Source organism: Monodelphis domestica, chromosome 6 (assembly GCF_027887165.1).
Source record: "Monodelphis domestica isolate mMonDom1 chromosome 6, mMonDom1.pri, whole genome shotgun sequence".
NCBI lineage: Eukaryota > Metazoa > Chordata > Mammalia > Didelphimorphia > Didelphidae > Monodelphis > Monodelphis domestica.
The window spans coordinates 105964095-105983044 of NC_077232.1; the positions used below are offsets into that span (position 1 = coordinate 105964095).

General features: G+C 33.8%; 1 protein-coding gene across 1 annotated transcript in view; it reads right to left on the reverse strand.

Moving 5' to 3' along the window:
- Nucleotides 1–18950, reverse strand: part of ADGRA3 (adhesion G protein-coupled receptor A3) — a 163271-nt gene that overhangs the window by 25281 nt on the left and 119040 nt on the right. The window contains exons 11-14 of the mRNA XM_001368101.4: nucleotides 12046–12207; nucleotides 9882–10085; nucleotides 2080–2293; nucleotides 1613–1821 (exon numbers count right to left, since the gene is read on the reverse strand). Coding sequence (XP_001368138.1) covers nucleotides 1613–1821; nucleotides 2080–2293; nucleotides 9882–10085; nucleotides 12046–12207 — 789 coding nt within the window. The remainder of the gene's footprint in view (nucleotides 1–1612; nucleotides 1822–2079; nucleotides 2294–9881; nucleotides 10086–12045; nucleotides 12208–18950) is intronic.

Here is an 18950-nt window from a genome sequence, read left to right on the forward strand (position 1 = left end):
CAAGTATGTGATAAAATAGAAACAAAATAATTGGTTGGAGAAAGACTTGAAAGACCCAGAATATAGCCTGGATTCTGCCACAAATTACCTGTATAATTACTAGAAAAGTTTAACATTCTGAATCTTGGTTCTTTCACATTTAAACCGACAGTACAAAAACACTGTTATATGGGGTATAGACAGTTGAACTTGAAAGTAAAGAAGTCTGGGACTCAAATCTAAATATACATTTTATAGATCACATTTTTAAAATTTCCAGTCCAGCCCCCAGAGCCATCATCTGGGGAGATAGCTCCTGTGGAGGAGTCACAATTCCCACCAACAACAAACCAGGTGCCACACTAGCCTAGAAGGACTCTCTGAGAGAGACATCAGAAGCAGGAACTGTCCGACAAAAACCACCACGAACCCTAACCATTCTCTTTATTCAGTTCTTAATGAGGAAAGCCTAGCACACTGAGACCAAGAATTTTAGGAGTATCAGTGACCTAAAACCCAACAGAATTGTTTCTTGCCCAGTGACTATAGTCACCACTGATAGGAGAAATCACTGTAGAGAATGGGCCCACCTATCACCACCAACTGCTAGCAATCTGCTGATAAAAGTATGAGAGCCCTAGAGGTAGGAGCATCCACCAGACCACTGGTCCTGATTCCAGCCCAGCCCTCATAGTCATCGCCTGGGGAAGGGAATGTTCTATGGAGAAAAGGAACAGGAAAGCCTCCAAAAGAGAAGAAAGGAGATAGGATGTACCAGGCAAGTCAAACCTCTACCATTGCCCCTCCCACCCTGATAGAGCCAGCCTAAGGCCCTGAAACCAAGAGCCTTGGGAATGGCAATGCTGCTAGCTGTCATCCTGAAGTAGCTCCTGGGGAGATGCAGCTTGGCAGTGCTCCAATGGTGCTGAAACCATAGGCAATAAACATTCAGAAAATTAAGTTCTTTCCACTAAAGTCCTTAGCACCATTAAATAGTTCAACATCAGAAACTGATACAATTTTATCAGTAGATATGACATTAAAGAAGAGGCAAAGATGTCTGCCTTGCTGCTGCACTCTAAAGATCATTCCCTCTGACTTGCAGCTGAAACCTTCCTTGCACAAGTGCCTTGAAAGGAGAGAATGTGTCAACTTCTCTATTTGTATCCCGTGCTTAACAGTATTTTGCAAATAGTAAGCATTTAACAAATGCTTTATACTTTCATTCATTCTAAAACTTTAAGTTATAAATGAATAATGATCTGACTCACTGTAGGGAGTTCACATAGTTAAAGCAGAGGTACTTGTTGGCAGCAGAGGGTATTAAAACTAGATCTTCCAGGTCTATAAAACTGTAATCATACTTAATATATTGGTTCATTTATTATAGATCACTAATGCAATTTATATTTTTAACTTAATCAAGTTTCCTATCTTTACATGAATTACAGTGTACTTCTCAAGCACACTTGGAAATAACTCAATTTCTCTTTCAACTACACTGAACAAACACTCTTAAATACTCAAATAGGTCATTTTAGAATTTTTAAAAAGCACCTTTTGAAGTATGAAGCAAAATAAAACTCAAGTGTTCAATATTAGTTTTCGCATGCAAAATGTAAAAAGGCCATACCATTAGCACTGCATAACTAGTGAGAGAGTAGCACTGAATTGTTGTAACATTTTCATCTGCAGAGAGGATATGGCAGCCATCTGACTTCCAGCCTCCTTGCCCATTCAGCAAATCAAAATCCCATTGGGCTGCAACAGCATCTGCTCCATGAGCAATTCGACGTAATGTAACATTAATAGGAATGTGTTGAGTATCTATATTTATTCCATCTGTCAAAAGAGAAATACAATAGTTAAAAAAAACCAACAACTTATGTGATAAACTGTATAAAATCTGGAATGGGGGGGGGGAGTCACTAAACAGCTCTGAACATATATTATTCTAAAGCTTAAGTTAAAAAGTCACATTGTTGCTTATAATTAATTATTTTTTTGAGAGGGTCAGCTGGGCATCTGTTCAGAATTTAGTGAAATGCCTAAAAACTACAGCAGAGAAGAGTTACACAGCAAAAGTTGTCAGAAACAAACCCATTTTGGTGAGAATCACAGGGGTGACTACTGTCCGCCGTTTTCCATCGTCAGCCAAATTTGTTGAATTTCCTGTTGCTGGAAAAAGCTTTCCATTGCGGAATGCAATAAGTTGAAGCTTGTAAATAGATTCATCAGCTAGTCTGGTTTCTCTTTTATGCTTTGATGAGAAAAGGGAAGGAGGAAGCTGAATAGATGCTTCTACAATAGTATTCTAAAAAACATAATATTTTAAAGGTTATTGTTAGTAACTCAGAAATTTTTCTTTCAATGTCACATTTTAAGTTTTCTAACTTTATGTCAAACAAAAACTATTTCAAAATAGACTATTTGTAAAAACAATTGATTATGATGACTAATATGTCTAGGAATTAATATTATTTTGCTTTACCAAAGTCTAGGAGTAAATATTGCTTTACTTGCTAAAAATTTCAGCAGGAACATGGAATGGAAATAAATCAAAAGACTCTACTCTATACAACTATACTAGAATAAGAAGTACAACCTCTCCTTCCAAGAATTAAGATATATACCAAAAGAATTTTCTCACCTTCTTAGTTTTCTTTTTCCTTTTAAAATATGGACTTCTTCCTGGCAGAGACCACAGTAACAACAACTCAATGAACCCTAACTATCACCTACAGAACTAAATTAATCAGGAAATTCAGTGACAATGGTAGTGAATTTTACATGGGCAGAGGGGAAAAATAAATGAGAATGAGAGAGAGAGAAAGAGAAATAAAGAGAGAGAGAGAGAGAGAGAGAGAGAGAGAGAGAGAGAGAGAGAGTACTTCTTTACTATATATTCCAATATAAAGTAAGACATAAAACATTAACATATGCTCACCAAAGTTATGAAGGGTGATCAATGAAATTTTAAAAAATTGATAAAGGAATTCCACATATCAATGATGAGAACCTTTCACTTGTAGATAGCTCCATGCTAATTATATCAAGTATCAGAACATTAAAGAATCACAACTATTTAAAAAGTATCAGTCTAACAAGCCAGACAGGAAAATCAAAACAGATAAAGAATTCCAGACTATGGCGTGCAATTGAGATCACTTAATTATGTATCATAGTACCTAAATCCTAGACAGAAGACGCAAAATGACAGAGGAAAAAAAAGGCAAAAAACTAAATAGAAAGGAAAAATTAGGTTGAACTAGATCTGGGAAATTGCATATCACTTTAATCAATCCTAAATTTTTTCTTATAACAAAACCATTCTCCTGGTGATGCTATATGATTTAAGATCATAGAACACTGCAATCTCAGAAGAAACAAAATTGTGGGTAATTCAATGAATAATAAAAGTGGGAGGGGAGCAGAAATACAATGTAGCATAATACCAACTACAACTTGTATACAAGATGTAGAATAAAATATATCACTCAGCAAATGAAGAGAGGAAAGAAGATGAGTCATGCAGTAAGAATCGGGGATAACAAATGGAGAGCCAAAGTACTACAATGGCACACATGCAATGTTAAAACACCTAAAGAAACACCAGTGTGTTTTAGGGACATTGTTTAGGGAAGACTCTTTTTCCAGCTAGAATCATGGAAAGTTGGCAGGGGTAGCAGAAGCTGCCATCATTGGTTCCTGAATCCCTTCTAAAAAAAAAAAAATAAAAAGATTTTGCAGAATTAAAGTCCAAATGCCTTAAGAAGAAAATAGTTAAAAAAAAAAAAAGTTTGGTAAGTCACAGAACTAAAATCTATGGTAGGGAATACAGACACATGAATAGAAATAAAGTTCAACTGACCAGAATGTCACATGAATTTAGTAATTACTACGAACTGGTTGAACCCAAATTAGCTTTTGTTAGAATGAGAAGTTTCAATGGTATTAACTCAATGTCCAAAAATACTGTATCTTTTCTGTCTTTGCCAAATCTTTAATGATACCTTTGTTAAGTTTGACAGGGAGTATGGAACTAACCATTGTATGAGGTTACTCAAATTTTAAATCTGTGAAGAATTTGATTTTAAAATGTGCTTACGGAAAGATCAAGAAGTAGAGAATTAACCTGACTATAATGTCCTTATTAAAAAGCCTCTTAGTAAATAAGGAATTATCTGCATGGAAGTATTGAGTGATGAGATCTGTACTGTTGGTGAGCACTTCAAAACTGCCAACAACTTTCCTGTGTGCCTTCAAATTATTTTCATCACAGCAAACTGTACAAAGTAAACTTAAATATTAGGAATAAAATACTTTTTTTTTATTTCATTGCTATAACTACTTCTATCAATATAGATAACCACACAGTATTTTAGTAGACAATGATCATAAGTTACTGTAGTCCTCTAAAATTCATCACTTCTCATCCAGCCTTCTGGTGACAGGCCCATCTCACCTTAGTCTGATTCTCAAATGACAGATGGACATGGCTAACAGATGTACACGATAACTTTTTAAAGTCTTTACAATAGTATATGATTGTAATGGATTACTAATGTGCTATAAGAAATGATGAGCAGGATGTAAAGACTTACATGAATTGATGCAAAGTGAAGTGGCAGAACCCAGAAAAACATTGTATATATTATTATTTGATGAACAAGTGTGAATGATCTAGCTATTCTCAGCAATAGTGATCCAAAACAGTTCCAGAGACTCATGATGAAAAAAATGCCATCTGCCTCCAGAAATAGAACTGATGGAGTCTGAATGCATATTAAAACATACTGTGCTTCACTTTTCTTCGAAAGTCTGTGGCACTAAGAAGTTATTAATATTATTCCTAATCACCTCCGCTATCACTGTGCCTTGAATGTAGGTCCTTTTTTTTTTTTAAGAAACTAAACTTATTTCTTTAGAGCTTCAAGTGATATTCTTTACTCTTAACACTAGAATATGGAGACGTTTCTCTCTTTACCTTACTTATAACTTCTTCTATGTTTCATGATTGTACAGCATGAAACATGAAGCTCAAAGCATATTTTAATCTTTTCATTTTGCCTTCACAGGAAAATCACTATTGTATACTGTTTTATTGGAAGCTTTTGAGATCTTATAATAGTTTAACTCATTTTGAATACACAAGCTCTAAGAGCTTGATGCTGTTTAAAGATGTGACAATTTCATAACTTCTTCTAGTTCATTTAGAACAATCATTCTTAGCACTGATTCCCTAGATTAATACTTACTGTTATTATTTGTCCAGTCAAAAAAATATCCATTTATCCTGTTAAATTTTTTTTCTAGCATGATTTTTAAAAAAATTCATCCAAACTCCACATCAACTTCAGATTTAAAACTGTTTGGGTATTAATTTTTGTAAAAAGATTTTTTGGAAGTTTGAATTAGCATTTCTCAAACGATTCACAGAACACTGCAGATTCACTAAGCAGTAGAAGTTCAGCCAAAATATAATTCAAAGATAGACAACAGGCACATGAAGTTAATCTGTCTGCTTTGCCAATCATGTCAGTCACACATAATATATGCTTGCATCCAATGCAAAGAACATTGAAGGCTGGTAAAATTGATTATGTGGCTGAAAAGTAGATTTCTTGTTCATTTAGAATTGGGTCTTTGGAAGCATTCAACAATGTTTACCACTTTTTTTTAAGATTCAAAAGTCACTCAGATATCTCCATAGTCTATAGACCAAATGCCCAAACTACAACCCTCATACAGCATGTGAGTCCCTTGCTTCATCCCAGGACAGGGAAGGGAGGAAGCAATCCCATTGGGCTGCCAGGCAGAGCGGTGAGTGATGGGAGAAATGCCCTCAAGTGAGGTGGAGAGGGGGAGGGAGCAGGCCCCTCCAGCACATGTGCCATAGATATACCAGCACAGGTCTAGGATAACTAGAATCCAAAAGGTGGTTAAAAAACAACAAAAATCTATGCATTGCCCCTAGGATGATTCAGCACCTTTCATTTCCTTTATGGTTAGCAACAAGATTATACTAGAAGACCCAAGGACCCAATACCTCCATATACTGGTACCTGCTATCTTTCTGCCAGTGGGAATTTATCCAGGCAGTGTTAGAGGAGCTATCTGTTATGAGGGATAAGTGTGGGAGGGATAAGAGGAAGTATACTTCAGATAATTATGATGATGTAAGAAGCATCTAAAACTTACTTTTAAAAAGCTAATTAATAGCTATAGTAGGCTACAATTATAAATTTATTATAATTTAACAAGCCTCCTTATAAATATAATGCTTAATCAGTTTCATTAGCCCCTATATAAATACTTGACATCTAAGGTAGAAATAATAAACATCTTATATACATTTATAATAGACTAGTAGTCAGAAAAGGTGGGTTTTAATCCTGGCGTTGTAACTATTTACATGATCTAAGGCAATCTCCCCTATAGAATCTCCCAACCTTTTCAAGTCCTCATTATAAAATCCTCAAGGTCTAGTCCAATTCTGAAATTACTATAAAATCAGGATGATTCTTTTAAAAGGAGAAAAATATGCTTGCATTGGTTAGAATAACTTTTATAACATGTTGATTCATCAACAGATTTCCTATAGTTCCATTTAGATTAAATTAAAAGACAACATACTTTTAAGTCATAGATACCTTATAAAGTTTTGACTGTGAAGATGATTCTTATCTTTATTATTAATAAGAGGGGAAAATAACATGTACAATACTCAAACATTTAAGTATATCTTTGCAATGATCTTCCCCCCCCCCAATAAGCCTTGATTTTCTTATTTATATCTCCTTCAAGACTCAACTCAATGGTTATCTGTACCATAAAACTTTTCCTTAGGACCCCAAAGAAAGTATTTCTTATTTCTCAAGTCTCTTTGCTGCACTTTGCCTAGATGGACTTCTCCTTTGCTCTTAAAATTTTTTTTTGTTATCACAGTTATCTGTGTAAATAATATTTTCTCTATTATATTGTGAGATAATTATAGCTGTAATTGTAACATCATAATTAAATTGAGAATATTCTTTGCACATAGCAAAGGAACTTGATGAAAACACAAAGGAACAAACAGGCTTCTGTAGATAAATATTTACTGCAGAGCAATATTTTGCAGCCAAACAACTGATGACTACAAAGCATAAAGACAAATAGTCCTTATATCTATTGATTACAAAAAGAAAAAGAAAAAAACAAACAGAAAAAAAAACCTGACTCGGTAGAGGAAGACCTATTTATAAAAACTCTTCTGTAGATTAAGGTTTCCAATACAAGCCTATCAAAATTTTGCAATACAGAAACACAATGAAAACTTTGTTCAGTAATTCTTTGACTACCAATCAGGTACACCATCTAGAAACAAATGATAAGCAAGTGTCTTTCAGTGTCATGTTTTACCTAGAGCCTGAGTAAAATGATTCTCCATTCATGTTGAAATCCTTCTGATAGCCTTGAGTTGGAAAACACTGTATTCATTGTATTAAATCTCTAAATAGCAGAGATCATCTTTAATAAGATCCACAATTCTCATAAAGAGATCAACTCAACAACTCATATAGGGAGAGAAAAAAACAGATAAACAATGAATGTATAAGTATCTTGCCTAAACACTACAACATAGATAATGAGATGGGCCCATAACCAACAACAAAGAACAGAGAATTCCGCATTTCCAACAGAATCTAAGCTCAGCAAGGAGAGTTTTCTGGTTTTAGTTTTTGTAGTCACAGTGCTTTGCACATAAAAGGCACTTAGTAAGTACTTGTTGAATTGATTTAAGTGAAAATTCTTTAGGATTAAGGTCTAAAACATCTCTCTTTAAAGGGCAATATTATAGCATTTTATGGTTATGAAGCACTGAAGAAATGTGTGCTTAAATGAAAACAAAATTAAATAAAATGTGCAAAGTGATGACTCCCAAATCTGCTTTCCAGACTTAAATTTTCATATGCAGAGTCCCAATTGGGGGAAATGTACCTCCTCCAATTTTCTTATTATTATCAAAAGCATCAGCTGTTTGCTCTCCCTTGAAACAAATCTCTCCCCATTCTAGTTCATCCTCACCTCAACTGTCAGATTGATCTTCCTAAAGGGCAGGTCATATCATGTTCTCCATATCACCCCACATATTCAATAAACTCTAGTAGCTCCCTATTCACCTCCAGGATCAATTATGAATTTTTTTGGCTTGTTTTTTCAATGCCCTTCCTAACTTCTCTTCCTCTTTCCTCCCAGTCTTCCTATACTCTAGTCATCTCCACCAAGCCACCATACCTTATTTTGTAAACTAGTGGTACTGTCATCCATGCTGCTCTTCACACAAGACACTCAGCCTCTTCATTCCGTTTATTGTCACTGCTTATTCTCTTACATGCTTCAGGAAGCCTTTTCAAAGCTAACTGAATGTAAATGCCTTCCTTCTGCTGGCTATTACAAATCATCATGTAAATAAACTATCTGTTCATAATCATCAGCACACTGTCTTCCCCACTAGACCATGGGTACCTTGAGAGTGGGGACTAATTTTTTTTATTTCTGCTTTTATTTGTACTCTTGGCATTTAGCATTGTACTTGACAAATAATAAGTATTTAATGAATGCTTGGTGACTAAGGAAAAATCCAGACATGAAGCTAAAATTTATTATAGACAAGGCAAAAAGTAGACCTATCAAGAAAAAGAAATAGTCTTCAAAGCATAAAATATAAGCTATCAAAAGAGAAGTGTTAATATTTCTGTTTTTATTCATGCTCAGAATAATTTCCATGTATTTGCATTTTTATTTTAAAGGCAAATGCTATTCAATTTGCATAATTCTAAACTTAAAGATATAAGAATTCAATGGTAAATTTGCTCTAAATATATACTAAAAACTTAGCAAGTTTAGAATACCATCCAACTACTTTGATTTATTTATTCTAAATCCTATTGTATGACAACTTCCTGATCATCACAGCTATCCTCTAAAAATTAAAAAAAAATGGCAACCATCAGTGCCTTGCTAAAAAAAGGTAGGAAGAAAGAAAAGCATTCAAATATGCTAACCAAACCTAAGGAAATCCTTTGTCAATTAAACAAATCATTACACCTGAAAAAGACTAGACAAAAATTATCATATCTAAACTACTTCATATTGTTAATATTAGTTAAGTTTCTACATTTATCTATCCCAAAAGAAGTTAGATAAGCCTCCAATATCTATCTGCTCTTGGACTTTAGGTTCTGCTATAAGTAAAACAGAAATAGACCTGGAAATGGAATCAGAAGATTAGAGCTTATGTTTCAGCTCTACAGCTAACTGAAAACTCATGTGACATGGAACAGTTCACAAGGTCTCTGAGATTCAGCTTTCTCATTTGTAAAATAGGATAATAAGTATACTAAATATCTCATAGGATTCTTATAAAGATAAAATTATATATACACACACATAACATTTTGTAACTCTAGAGCACTATAGAGAAAGGCTTTGTCTAAAGGATGGCTTGAGACACTACTGATTCAAGATAATGTCAAAGGAATTTTTTGCTTGCCACTATAAGACATGATTTATTTTCTGAAAATATTTGTCCTATATAAGTAATTGAAACCGGCTCTATGATTTGCAGTGGTATACATTGCTGACAAGAGACCTTTTTTGCCCACTGTTGTAGGGCAGCATATTCTTGTCCACATAAAATCACACAGGACTGCCTATAGCATTGCAAAGTGAAGATACTTGGCCAGGATCATACATTGACCACTTACGCCAAAAAACCTTTCCTAATTCAATGAGCTACATGACTTTTATTTCCACTGCTTTTCAATCTGGACCTTTATTTTATTCCTGCCTTATTGCTGAAATGATAAAAGTTATAAAGAAAAGTATAAATTTCTATAAAATATCATGCATCATACCTTTAGTGCCAGACTTGAAAATGTATTTGAAACATTGCACTTAAAACTCAGTTGCTTATCTAGATTTCCATCTGGATCTCTTCTTCCATAATCAGTAAGTCCTGTCCGATCAGATGTTGCCACTTTCTGGAATACGGTGCATGTCATTCCAGTGAAGCTGGAAGCCTTAATGACATATGCTTCCAGAGCAATATTTGGTGAATACTTCAAAATTCAATCAAATATTAATTATATAAGGTTAATGTCATAAAATACTATAAAATACTTTGAGATAAAAAATACATTAAATTGCACTACCTTTTAATAAAACATACTAGGTGTTTGGAATGAAGAAAAAAACTACAGTTGAGCATTCCAATTCAATACATTTCAATAATATACTGAATACAGCTTAATAATCAGTTTGTAAGAGATACATTCAAAAAATGAAGATGAATCCCTTTCTTATCCCTCTATCAAAAATTATTTTGCATTTATTTATCATCATTCATGTTGCTTCCAGCCCCACATAAGTTCCTTGATGGCAGAGACTTTTTCATCTATTCTTTCTATCCACAGTATTTAACATAGTGCCTTGGATCTTCTGGGGGCTTAATAATTATTTGCTGAACCACAGGATAACTATTGCTATATCTTTTAAGTCTCTTCCAGGAACAGAACCTATGACTGGGTCTTGGAAATCATTTAATCTAATCTGCCACCCTCACTAAAGAATCTCTCCCAGAGAGAAAGGAAGTTAGTTGTTTTTGTCTCACTCAGTATTTTAATGAATAAAAATCCCACTCCAAAACTGTCTATATGCAATCTTGTAGGTAGATCCTGGATCAAGTAGTAATAGTTAATGAGCAAAACAGATACAGAAAAATAACCAAGATAGGAGTTACCAAATTTTTGAGGGGGCTCAATGGTGAAATTGCAAACTGAGTGGCAAAATGTACAGTTGCCAGTTCAATGGCCATCATGACCTCTCTTCATAAGACATCCAAAGAAGGCTAAAAAAATGATAACCTAGTAGATCTTTCATTTTGGCAAAAAGGCAAAATCTGTTTCTTTGATTTCACTGACATAAGGGACTCCTCTATCAATGCAAATCAGCAACTGTTCTATCTCTCTGAATTGCCTGGGACATTGAGAAAATGTGTGAGTTGTGACCAGATTTATGAAGCCAGTATTTGTCAAGAGGTCATAATGCAAATCAGATCTGACTCTGAAACCTACTCTTTTGGCTACCACATCATGTGGCATCCCTAACAAAGAAGCATTTTTTGAGCACTAATTTTTCTTATTTTAGATCATGGAGGAAGTGATCTGAGAAAAGGCACAAAAGCCTAGAAAGCACAATCAAGGAACAGGGAATAGCAGGTAATTTTAATCAGTGGACCTCAAGAAATCTGCAATTTCAACGGAGCTCTATAAAATGACAGTTTAAAATAACAAGATTCCAATATAGTCTAAAATTACTATGTAAGACCACACTAAAAAAAAATAATAATAACTTTGGTTGAACGGGCTCAAGAAATATTAGTGAAGTTCAGAAGTAAATATAAAAACATATATATATTTATTAGCAAAATTCAAGAACATTAGGAAATAAAAGGCAAACAATGAAATCTGAAAAAAAGGTAAAGGAAAAAGGAAAAGAATTATTATTTTATACAATGACTATTAAAACTATGAAACACCAGGTTAAAACATAAATCAAAATTATAGCTTGGTGGAAGAAAAGTTTAATAAATTTCACATATCACAAAGGTTAGATCAATAATGGCCTCTTACATATATATTGAGGAGTTGGGAATAGGATACACAGTAGATTACCCTTTGAACTTAGAAGGTCTTCATGCCTTCCCACAAACCAAACCTTTTGATCTAGCTACAGAATACTAAGAAGGTGAATAGTGCTTTGATTTGATATGGCAATGCTGATGTTTTTAATTGTTTAGTAAAAACATTTTAAATAGATAAGGCACAGTCACACAAACCAGAGATTAACAGATAATTTTGTAGTGTTGTTAAGCATATGATTCCAATGCAAAACAGACTACTAAAAAAACTATTCAAAAAGTCAATTCAAAAATAAATGCAGTCTTCTCCCAAAAGAGTGACAACAGAGTGGTTTGGCTTAAAATTTAAAATAAAATGTCAGTATAATATTTGCACTTACAGTTGAATATACATGGGCTCCATTTGCCAATCTGTATGCAGCAATTCGCTGTAAACACTGAACGATCCTACTGCAAGCTTTCTTTTCTCTCTGTGCAAGCCACAAAACACGTTCATCAGCCAACATGATATTGCTTGCAATATCTACCATCACATCACCAAGCTAAGAAAGAATAAGAAAAATATCACTAAAACTAATGTAAAATATATTATTGGATTCATTCAAAAGAAGTGAACTTAAAAATGTTACATTCTAGAAGCTGGAAGCATTAGCATTATATCAAAACATTCATACAAAGGAGGAATACTTAAGTTTAAAAAATACAAGTGTTACTGTTAATTTTTATGCCATTGGAAAATAGGGTTTCTCCATCAGTCAGTGTGTTACAGAAAAAGGTAGATAGAAGGGTATATTTTTTAGACTGTCTATAAATTTAAATTACTAATATTGTATATTCTAAAATGTGAGATGTACTTACTATGAGTGTAATTGAATTCTCAACCATATAAAAATTGATATTCTCACTAAAAATGAAGTCAGAAGGCAAAACAGAAGTTGACACTAAAAGACTCTCTTGTGAGAGAGTAAAAAAAAAAAAACAGTAGTATTGGTATCAACATATATCCAAAGGCAACATAGAATGCTATTTTATGGGGCACTGGCCACATAATGAAGTGCTCAGGCAGAACATTTGTTTTTGTTTTTTTTAAAGACCATCATGATGATGGAGTTTATATGCCAACATCTAAGGCAGATAAATTAAGTGATGAACTTGATATGGCTCAGAAAATAAAAGTAATATACACGTTAACACTCAATGACCTCAATGAAAATCTCAAGCTTTAAAGAGGTTAGTGAAAATAAGTTGGAAAATGTAACTCAAAATTAAGAGTTCATAGACTTGAGAGGTTCTTGTTTCCTTTAAAAAAAAAGGTTGAAACATGGAGAACATAAAATGCCTACATACACACAAACAGACCACTTTTTAATGTAAAAATAATTTTGAATCATATATGATGATCAATTTTTGACCACCATATACTTAAAGGAAAACTCAAAATCAATTCCAAATTAGAAGAATGGAAAAAAGAGAGGAAACATAATTTAATCAACTCTACCCTGGCCTATTTTAATTAATCATTCATGATAGGGGCAGAGAAGGGGTAATAGTGAATGAAGATGGAATCAGATAAGATGAATTATTACCATTTCCTAACAAATCTGAATCAATGCAGATCAATCATTACAAGGGAAAAAAAAAGACTAGAAATTACATTATTAAGAAAAACTTTTATCTCCTGATAAAGGATATTTTCCACTAGGCATCGATCTCCTGGATTTCCTGATCAACAGAAACTCATCATTTTATAAGAGATAATTAACTCTGAAATGTACACCTTCTGAAATCATTTCCTATCCCAGCTGGAGTTAAGTGGGAGAGAGGGATCCAGAATATACTTGGAGATTCTTTTTTTAAAGGAAAAGAGTTGATTTTACTGTTTACTGAACCAACAAGAAAATTCATTTCCTTAATATATTTTGGTCATCTCATAGTGCAGTGTTCATGATAAAGATTTGAAAAATCACACATAAATAATTGCAGTTTATACAATATCTGTTTTCAGAGGATGGAGATTTAAAGAAATCCTACAGAAGACTTAACAAGTCCCTTCTGAATTAAATCAACATATTGTGTGTGGTCCTGTGAGTTCAAAGGAAAGGTAACTTAAAATCCAGTTATATTTTGTTAGACAAACAGCAGAGCTTTTCAAATACTACCTTGAATAAATACAGTAATAAGTTTTATGTAATGCTTTAAGTTCTGCAAAACATTTCTATATATTACCTCAGATCCTCACACCACCCAAGTAAGAAAGGTGCAAGAAACAAATTCAGAGAAGGTAAGTGAAAAGACATGGGTCATAAATGATGTCAAGAGGATTCAAGAAAAGCCCCATCATGTTGGGGAGATCACTTATGAATTTGTGAGAGGGCAAGCTGTGATCTGCATCGCCAGAGGGAATACATTCATAACCAAGATCAAAGACCTAAGTTTATCAAAGAACTAAGTTTATTCTATAGAATTGAATTTTCCAGTCCCATCAGACTAGAACTATAATAGTTCTAAATCCTTCAGATTAGGAAAAAGAACAAAAATCTGATCATGTGGTGTTGAAAATTATTTTTGAGTAAAACTTATTTTTGAAACATGACAAATTTTTTAATGTGGATGAGCATTAGAAATAACAATATATGTTCCCCTTGACCTCATTCCCTGAAGATCATTTTGGCCCAAGAAGAATACAAAGAATCATACAACCTGCTTCTCCATCTGTCACTCCAATACTACGAATATCAATAAAACTGTGTATAGCTCAGCATTTAACAGCACAAAATATATACTGTTCTTATTTTCAATAATCATAATATGGTTGAATCAAAGAGATACAAGATATTGTTAGCTCTAATTTTACAAGAAGTGATTAAAATCAAAAGAAACTTTATAAATAACAGCTTTGTCCTATTTATATAATAATTTTCTAGGGGGTTTTTTTGTAGGAGACACCCCTATAAGAAAATTCTCTTTTCTAATGCAAATCAGAAACTGTTCTGAAATGTATATTGCATATTAAGTTATGGGAAGCAGTGAAATTGAGTTAAAAGTCACAAAATCGGTTTAAATCCTAAGAGGTGAGACTCAAAGCCTGATCATAAAGCCATACACTAAACTGCCTCTCATTTAGAAATAATCAAAGATAAGTTATAATTGTTAAATATATTATCATCTAACTCAAGCCAGAAATCCTGGTGTAAATTCTAAAAGTATATGACCTTTAAAACTAGTTCATCTAAATATTTACCTATAGGTAAATATTCCATTTCAATGACTCTCAGTTTTCCAACCCATAAATTAATTATATCTGGCTAAAATTTAACCTCCCCTGTTCTGAAAGCAATTATTAGAAGAAAGTAGTAGCAACTAGATATTACACTAGTTAATTTGTCACTAATATGTTTCACAAAAGATATTCTACTTTAGCTCTAAGACCGTTTGAGTTCTGCAGTACTACAGTAATCTTGTAGTCATATATAAATGTATTCATTATATAACTTTAATATTTATTTATACTTGACCTAGATTGAAATCCTTCCTTATGTTTCTAGGCATTCAATAAATGTTTACTGACTGGTAGAAAAATTTCATAGATTATGTCCCCCACCTCCAAATTAATTGGCTGAAAAAGTTTTCTGTGTTTTATTGATAAAAGGTCATATGATCCTAAAACGACATTCCAAGAATAAGCTGGGCAAAGTAACATAAGGGACACAAAATGAAAATTTTCTGAAAATTACAAATTTACTATGTGCTTTTACAATAAAAGAAACAACTAGTCAGCTAGACATTTTATTAGCTTCTTCTCTTAAGACAAATGAGATTCATGTACAGGTTTGCTTTTTAAAAATCATTTGTGAAATGTGCAACATAATTTAAAACAAAACCAAAAAAAGTTTCTTATATTGAAGATTACTCTACCTTCACCAGTTTTTTTTTTACTTCTCCCCATAATTATGGAAATCTTACATAAATTTCTGATTCTTTTAAAATAAGGAAATGACCTGGGTAATCAAATACATATTTCTGGTGAGGAGTTTTAAATCCAAGACTGATAGGTTCCCTATACACCAGCATTCTAGTTGAATTGAAATACACAGCAATTTATTTTAAATCTAACCAAAAAGCTGAATAAAATTATCCTAGTATAAAAAGCATGAGTGTAGGAATAATAGGTGGCTCAGTAAGTCTTAATGACAGTGAATATTTAGTCACATACATTATAATTGCTATATATGACTTGATTTTAAGACATTTAAGACTCAAAAATAGGAATTAAAAATAGTGATATCTAAAATTTAAACATCTGAAGAAAATCAAAGGAATGAATACCTATGATTAATACATGAATCTTTCAAATATACAAAATAGTTGTAAAACACATGCTTTAGTAAATAGAAACTTATATTGTCTGATAGAACATCTTGAGTTACTTTTAAAAGACCTCACTAGATTAATCATTTACATTTGACAGCTTAATAGCTTTTATTGCTTACATTAAGACAGAATGGTACTAGCTAGTGTCAAACTGATGTAGGCTAAATCATAGCTAGGAAACTAATTTCTCTATAATTTAATAACCTGTGAAATAATCTATAGCAGATTCACATTTTGGACCTGATACAAAATCATTAATTTAATAAGTTATTTGTCCAACTATGGTATAGAACATGCATTAATAATGATCTGAACACAATTACCTCAACTAAGAATTAACTCAAAACTAAAACTATAAAGCTCATTATTTATTACACTAATGGCCAGTGAACATTTTTTTGCAAGCTACAAAAGTAGGTAAAGATTAAATACAGCACATATATACTTCATTAATGCTTTGTTCCACATATATTTAATCTTAAATATGTTTCTCCACAAATCTTATTTATATTTTATATGATCCTCTATATTTCATATATTTAATATGCTCAAACATCTCCAAGAATTCTTATTCTAAGATCAATCTTAAACACCTTAGCTTGACACTTGAAGCCCTCTACAATTTGGCTCCAATCTTATCTACCCAACCTTATTTTACATCATTCCCTTTTTATAAACAGATTCATAGACTCTGACACTGTAGCCAAACTGTATTGATTCTATATTTCAATGTACTTTCTCCTGCCTTTCTTTGCCATTCCCCATGCCAGCCTAGAATGCCCTACCTCTTAACAGTCTTCTAAAGCTCAGCATAAGCATAAATGATTCCTCACATATAAAGCAATTAGATAGAACTCTTTGTCGGATATCTCTTTCAACCAACAACCATTTATTAACTGCTTATTATTTTACAGTAATATATGGATTAAAGGGGGTATAAGGATGATGGAGGGAAAGAGGGAATGGGTTGAGAGGGTGAAGAGAATGTTCTTCCCCTCTGAGCCTTTTGGGGGGAGATAGTCAAGACCTGTCTCCTTGAAAGAGGGAGTATGTCTCCTCAGAGAATGTTTCTGGGAGATGGAGGACAAGAGACTAAGAGGGGGAAGCCTTAGTAAGATGACACAATGCCCCCCTTGAGGTCCAATCTATTCCTGAGATGCAAAATGAATTCGTATGCCTCTCTTTTCCTCAGGGACACCAACTGTCAGTCCCCTCCAGGATCTTGGGGCTACTCTACTGCCAAGGAGAGATGTCTATTCCTTGAGTCTGGCAGTCTTGGATCACTGGGATCCAGAGGTTAACCTACCCTGGGGAAAGGTGTGACCCTCCCCAAATCTTCAACACCCTTTACTATAGTTAGAAACTAGCTCAGACCTAAATCTAGATTAACAGATGATTTATTTGGGCTCAAACAAGGAAGGAGTGGTAAGGGTATCAAGCAAGGAAGTAGGTGAACAGGTAGCCCTACAACTTGTCCCCTCTAACAAACTAGCCCTCCAAAGACTAGGGGTTCAAAGCTTCTCAACCTTGATCCCTCTTCTTGCCAGCTGTCTATTGGTCCCTACTACTAAGCTAACTAACTTGAATAAAGGAGTCCAGGGGCAGGTAAGGGAGAGAGAGATAGAGAGGGAGATCCTTGAAAGGGATCTCTGTGGTCAGCTCTCTTCAAAGTCCCAGACCACAAAATCCACTGATGACTTTTGATTGCTGTTATTGAGAGTTGAGTGAGAAGTATTCAGGAGTTCAGAAAGAGACAGTTGATCTCCAGAGAGACAGGCTTCTTCCCAGCCTAGGAGATCTACCTCTTTCCTCAGGCTCCCAGCTGGAAGTGAGTGGCCGATTAGACCTCTCAGCTTCTGCTTCTCTCCTGGAATTTTCAGCTTTTTCTTCTTGCTCCTCCCCCACTCTCTCTTCAGCTAGTCCATCAGAGACTGTTCTCTCCTATCTTACACCAGGCACTCTGATACTGGGAGTGGCCCTTTGCCTACTTATTCTACACCACATTAATCTGTATTTTGATTGTATCCCACCATACAATGTAAGCTCCTTACATTGGAATGGGGCTGTTTGATTTTTAGTTATGTAATCTCACATACATGCATAACTTTCATATAATAAGCATTTAAATTTGTTGAATGGAAGATGTTTCAGACATGTGGATCTGAACATTTATAACACTATTAATAGCAACTTTCTTTATAAAAATCTTTCCCTGAACCCCTATTACCAATCTTCTAAAAGGGAGGAAATCCTAACTTCCATTAACTGTTAGGCATGCTATTAGGATTCTTAAAAGATTGAAAAATAATTATACTTTTTTGCGTAATAAATATTTATTTGGAGAATATTAGCAAATAGACTATAGGAGAAATAATAACTTAATACATAAATCTAGTATTAGGTTAATCTACATATTCAATAATATTAAAAATAACACTTATAATGAAGAGAATGTTAAGTCCTAAAATAAATGGTACATAATTATTTCTATGAAAAGGATTACAATTAAATCTGAGGTACCTGTCCAGGCCTAATGGGATGGTGAACTGGAGAGAGGGCAAGAGAGACAGATGGAGACAGGATTCTTCTACTTCGACAGGCTCAAAATTAGGTCAGAGTAAGATTTGGAGCAATTAACAAGGCCAGAGCAGTACTTCCTTCTGTTGAGCCAAATAGCAGAGGTCTGGCCCAGCAGAGGATCCAAACACAGCCAAGGACCTGTCTTATTCCTGGGCCACCATAATGGAAGAAAAGTTAGGTTGGAACGATGTCAGGAGGGGAATACTATTGTTGCCAGAAATAAATGAAGAGCGGCAAGAAACGAGGTCAAGATTAAAACTCCAGAAATGCTTATTCTAATCATGTTTACTTCTTTCAGTCAAACCAGACCACACTATTATAGTCACATATGCTT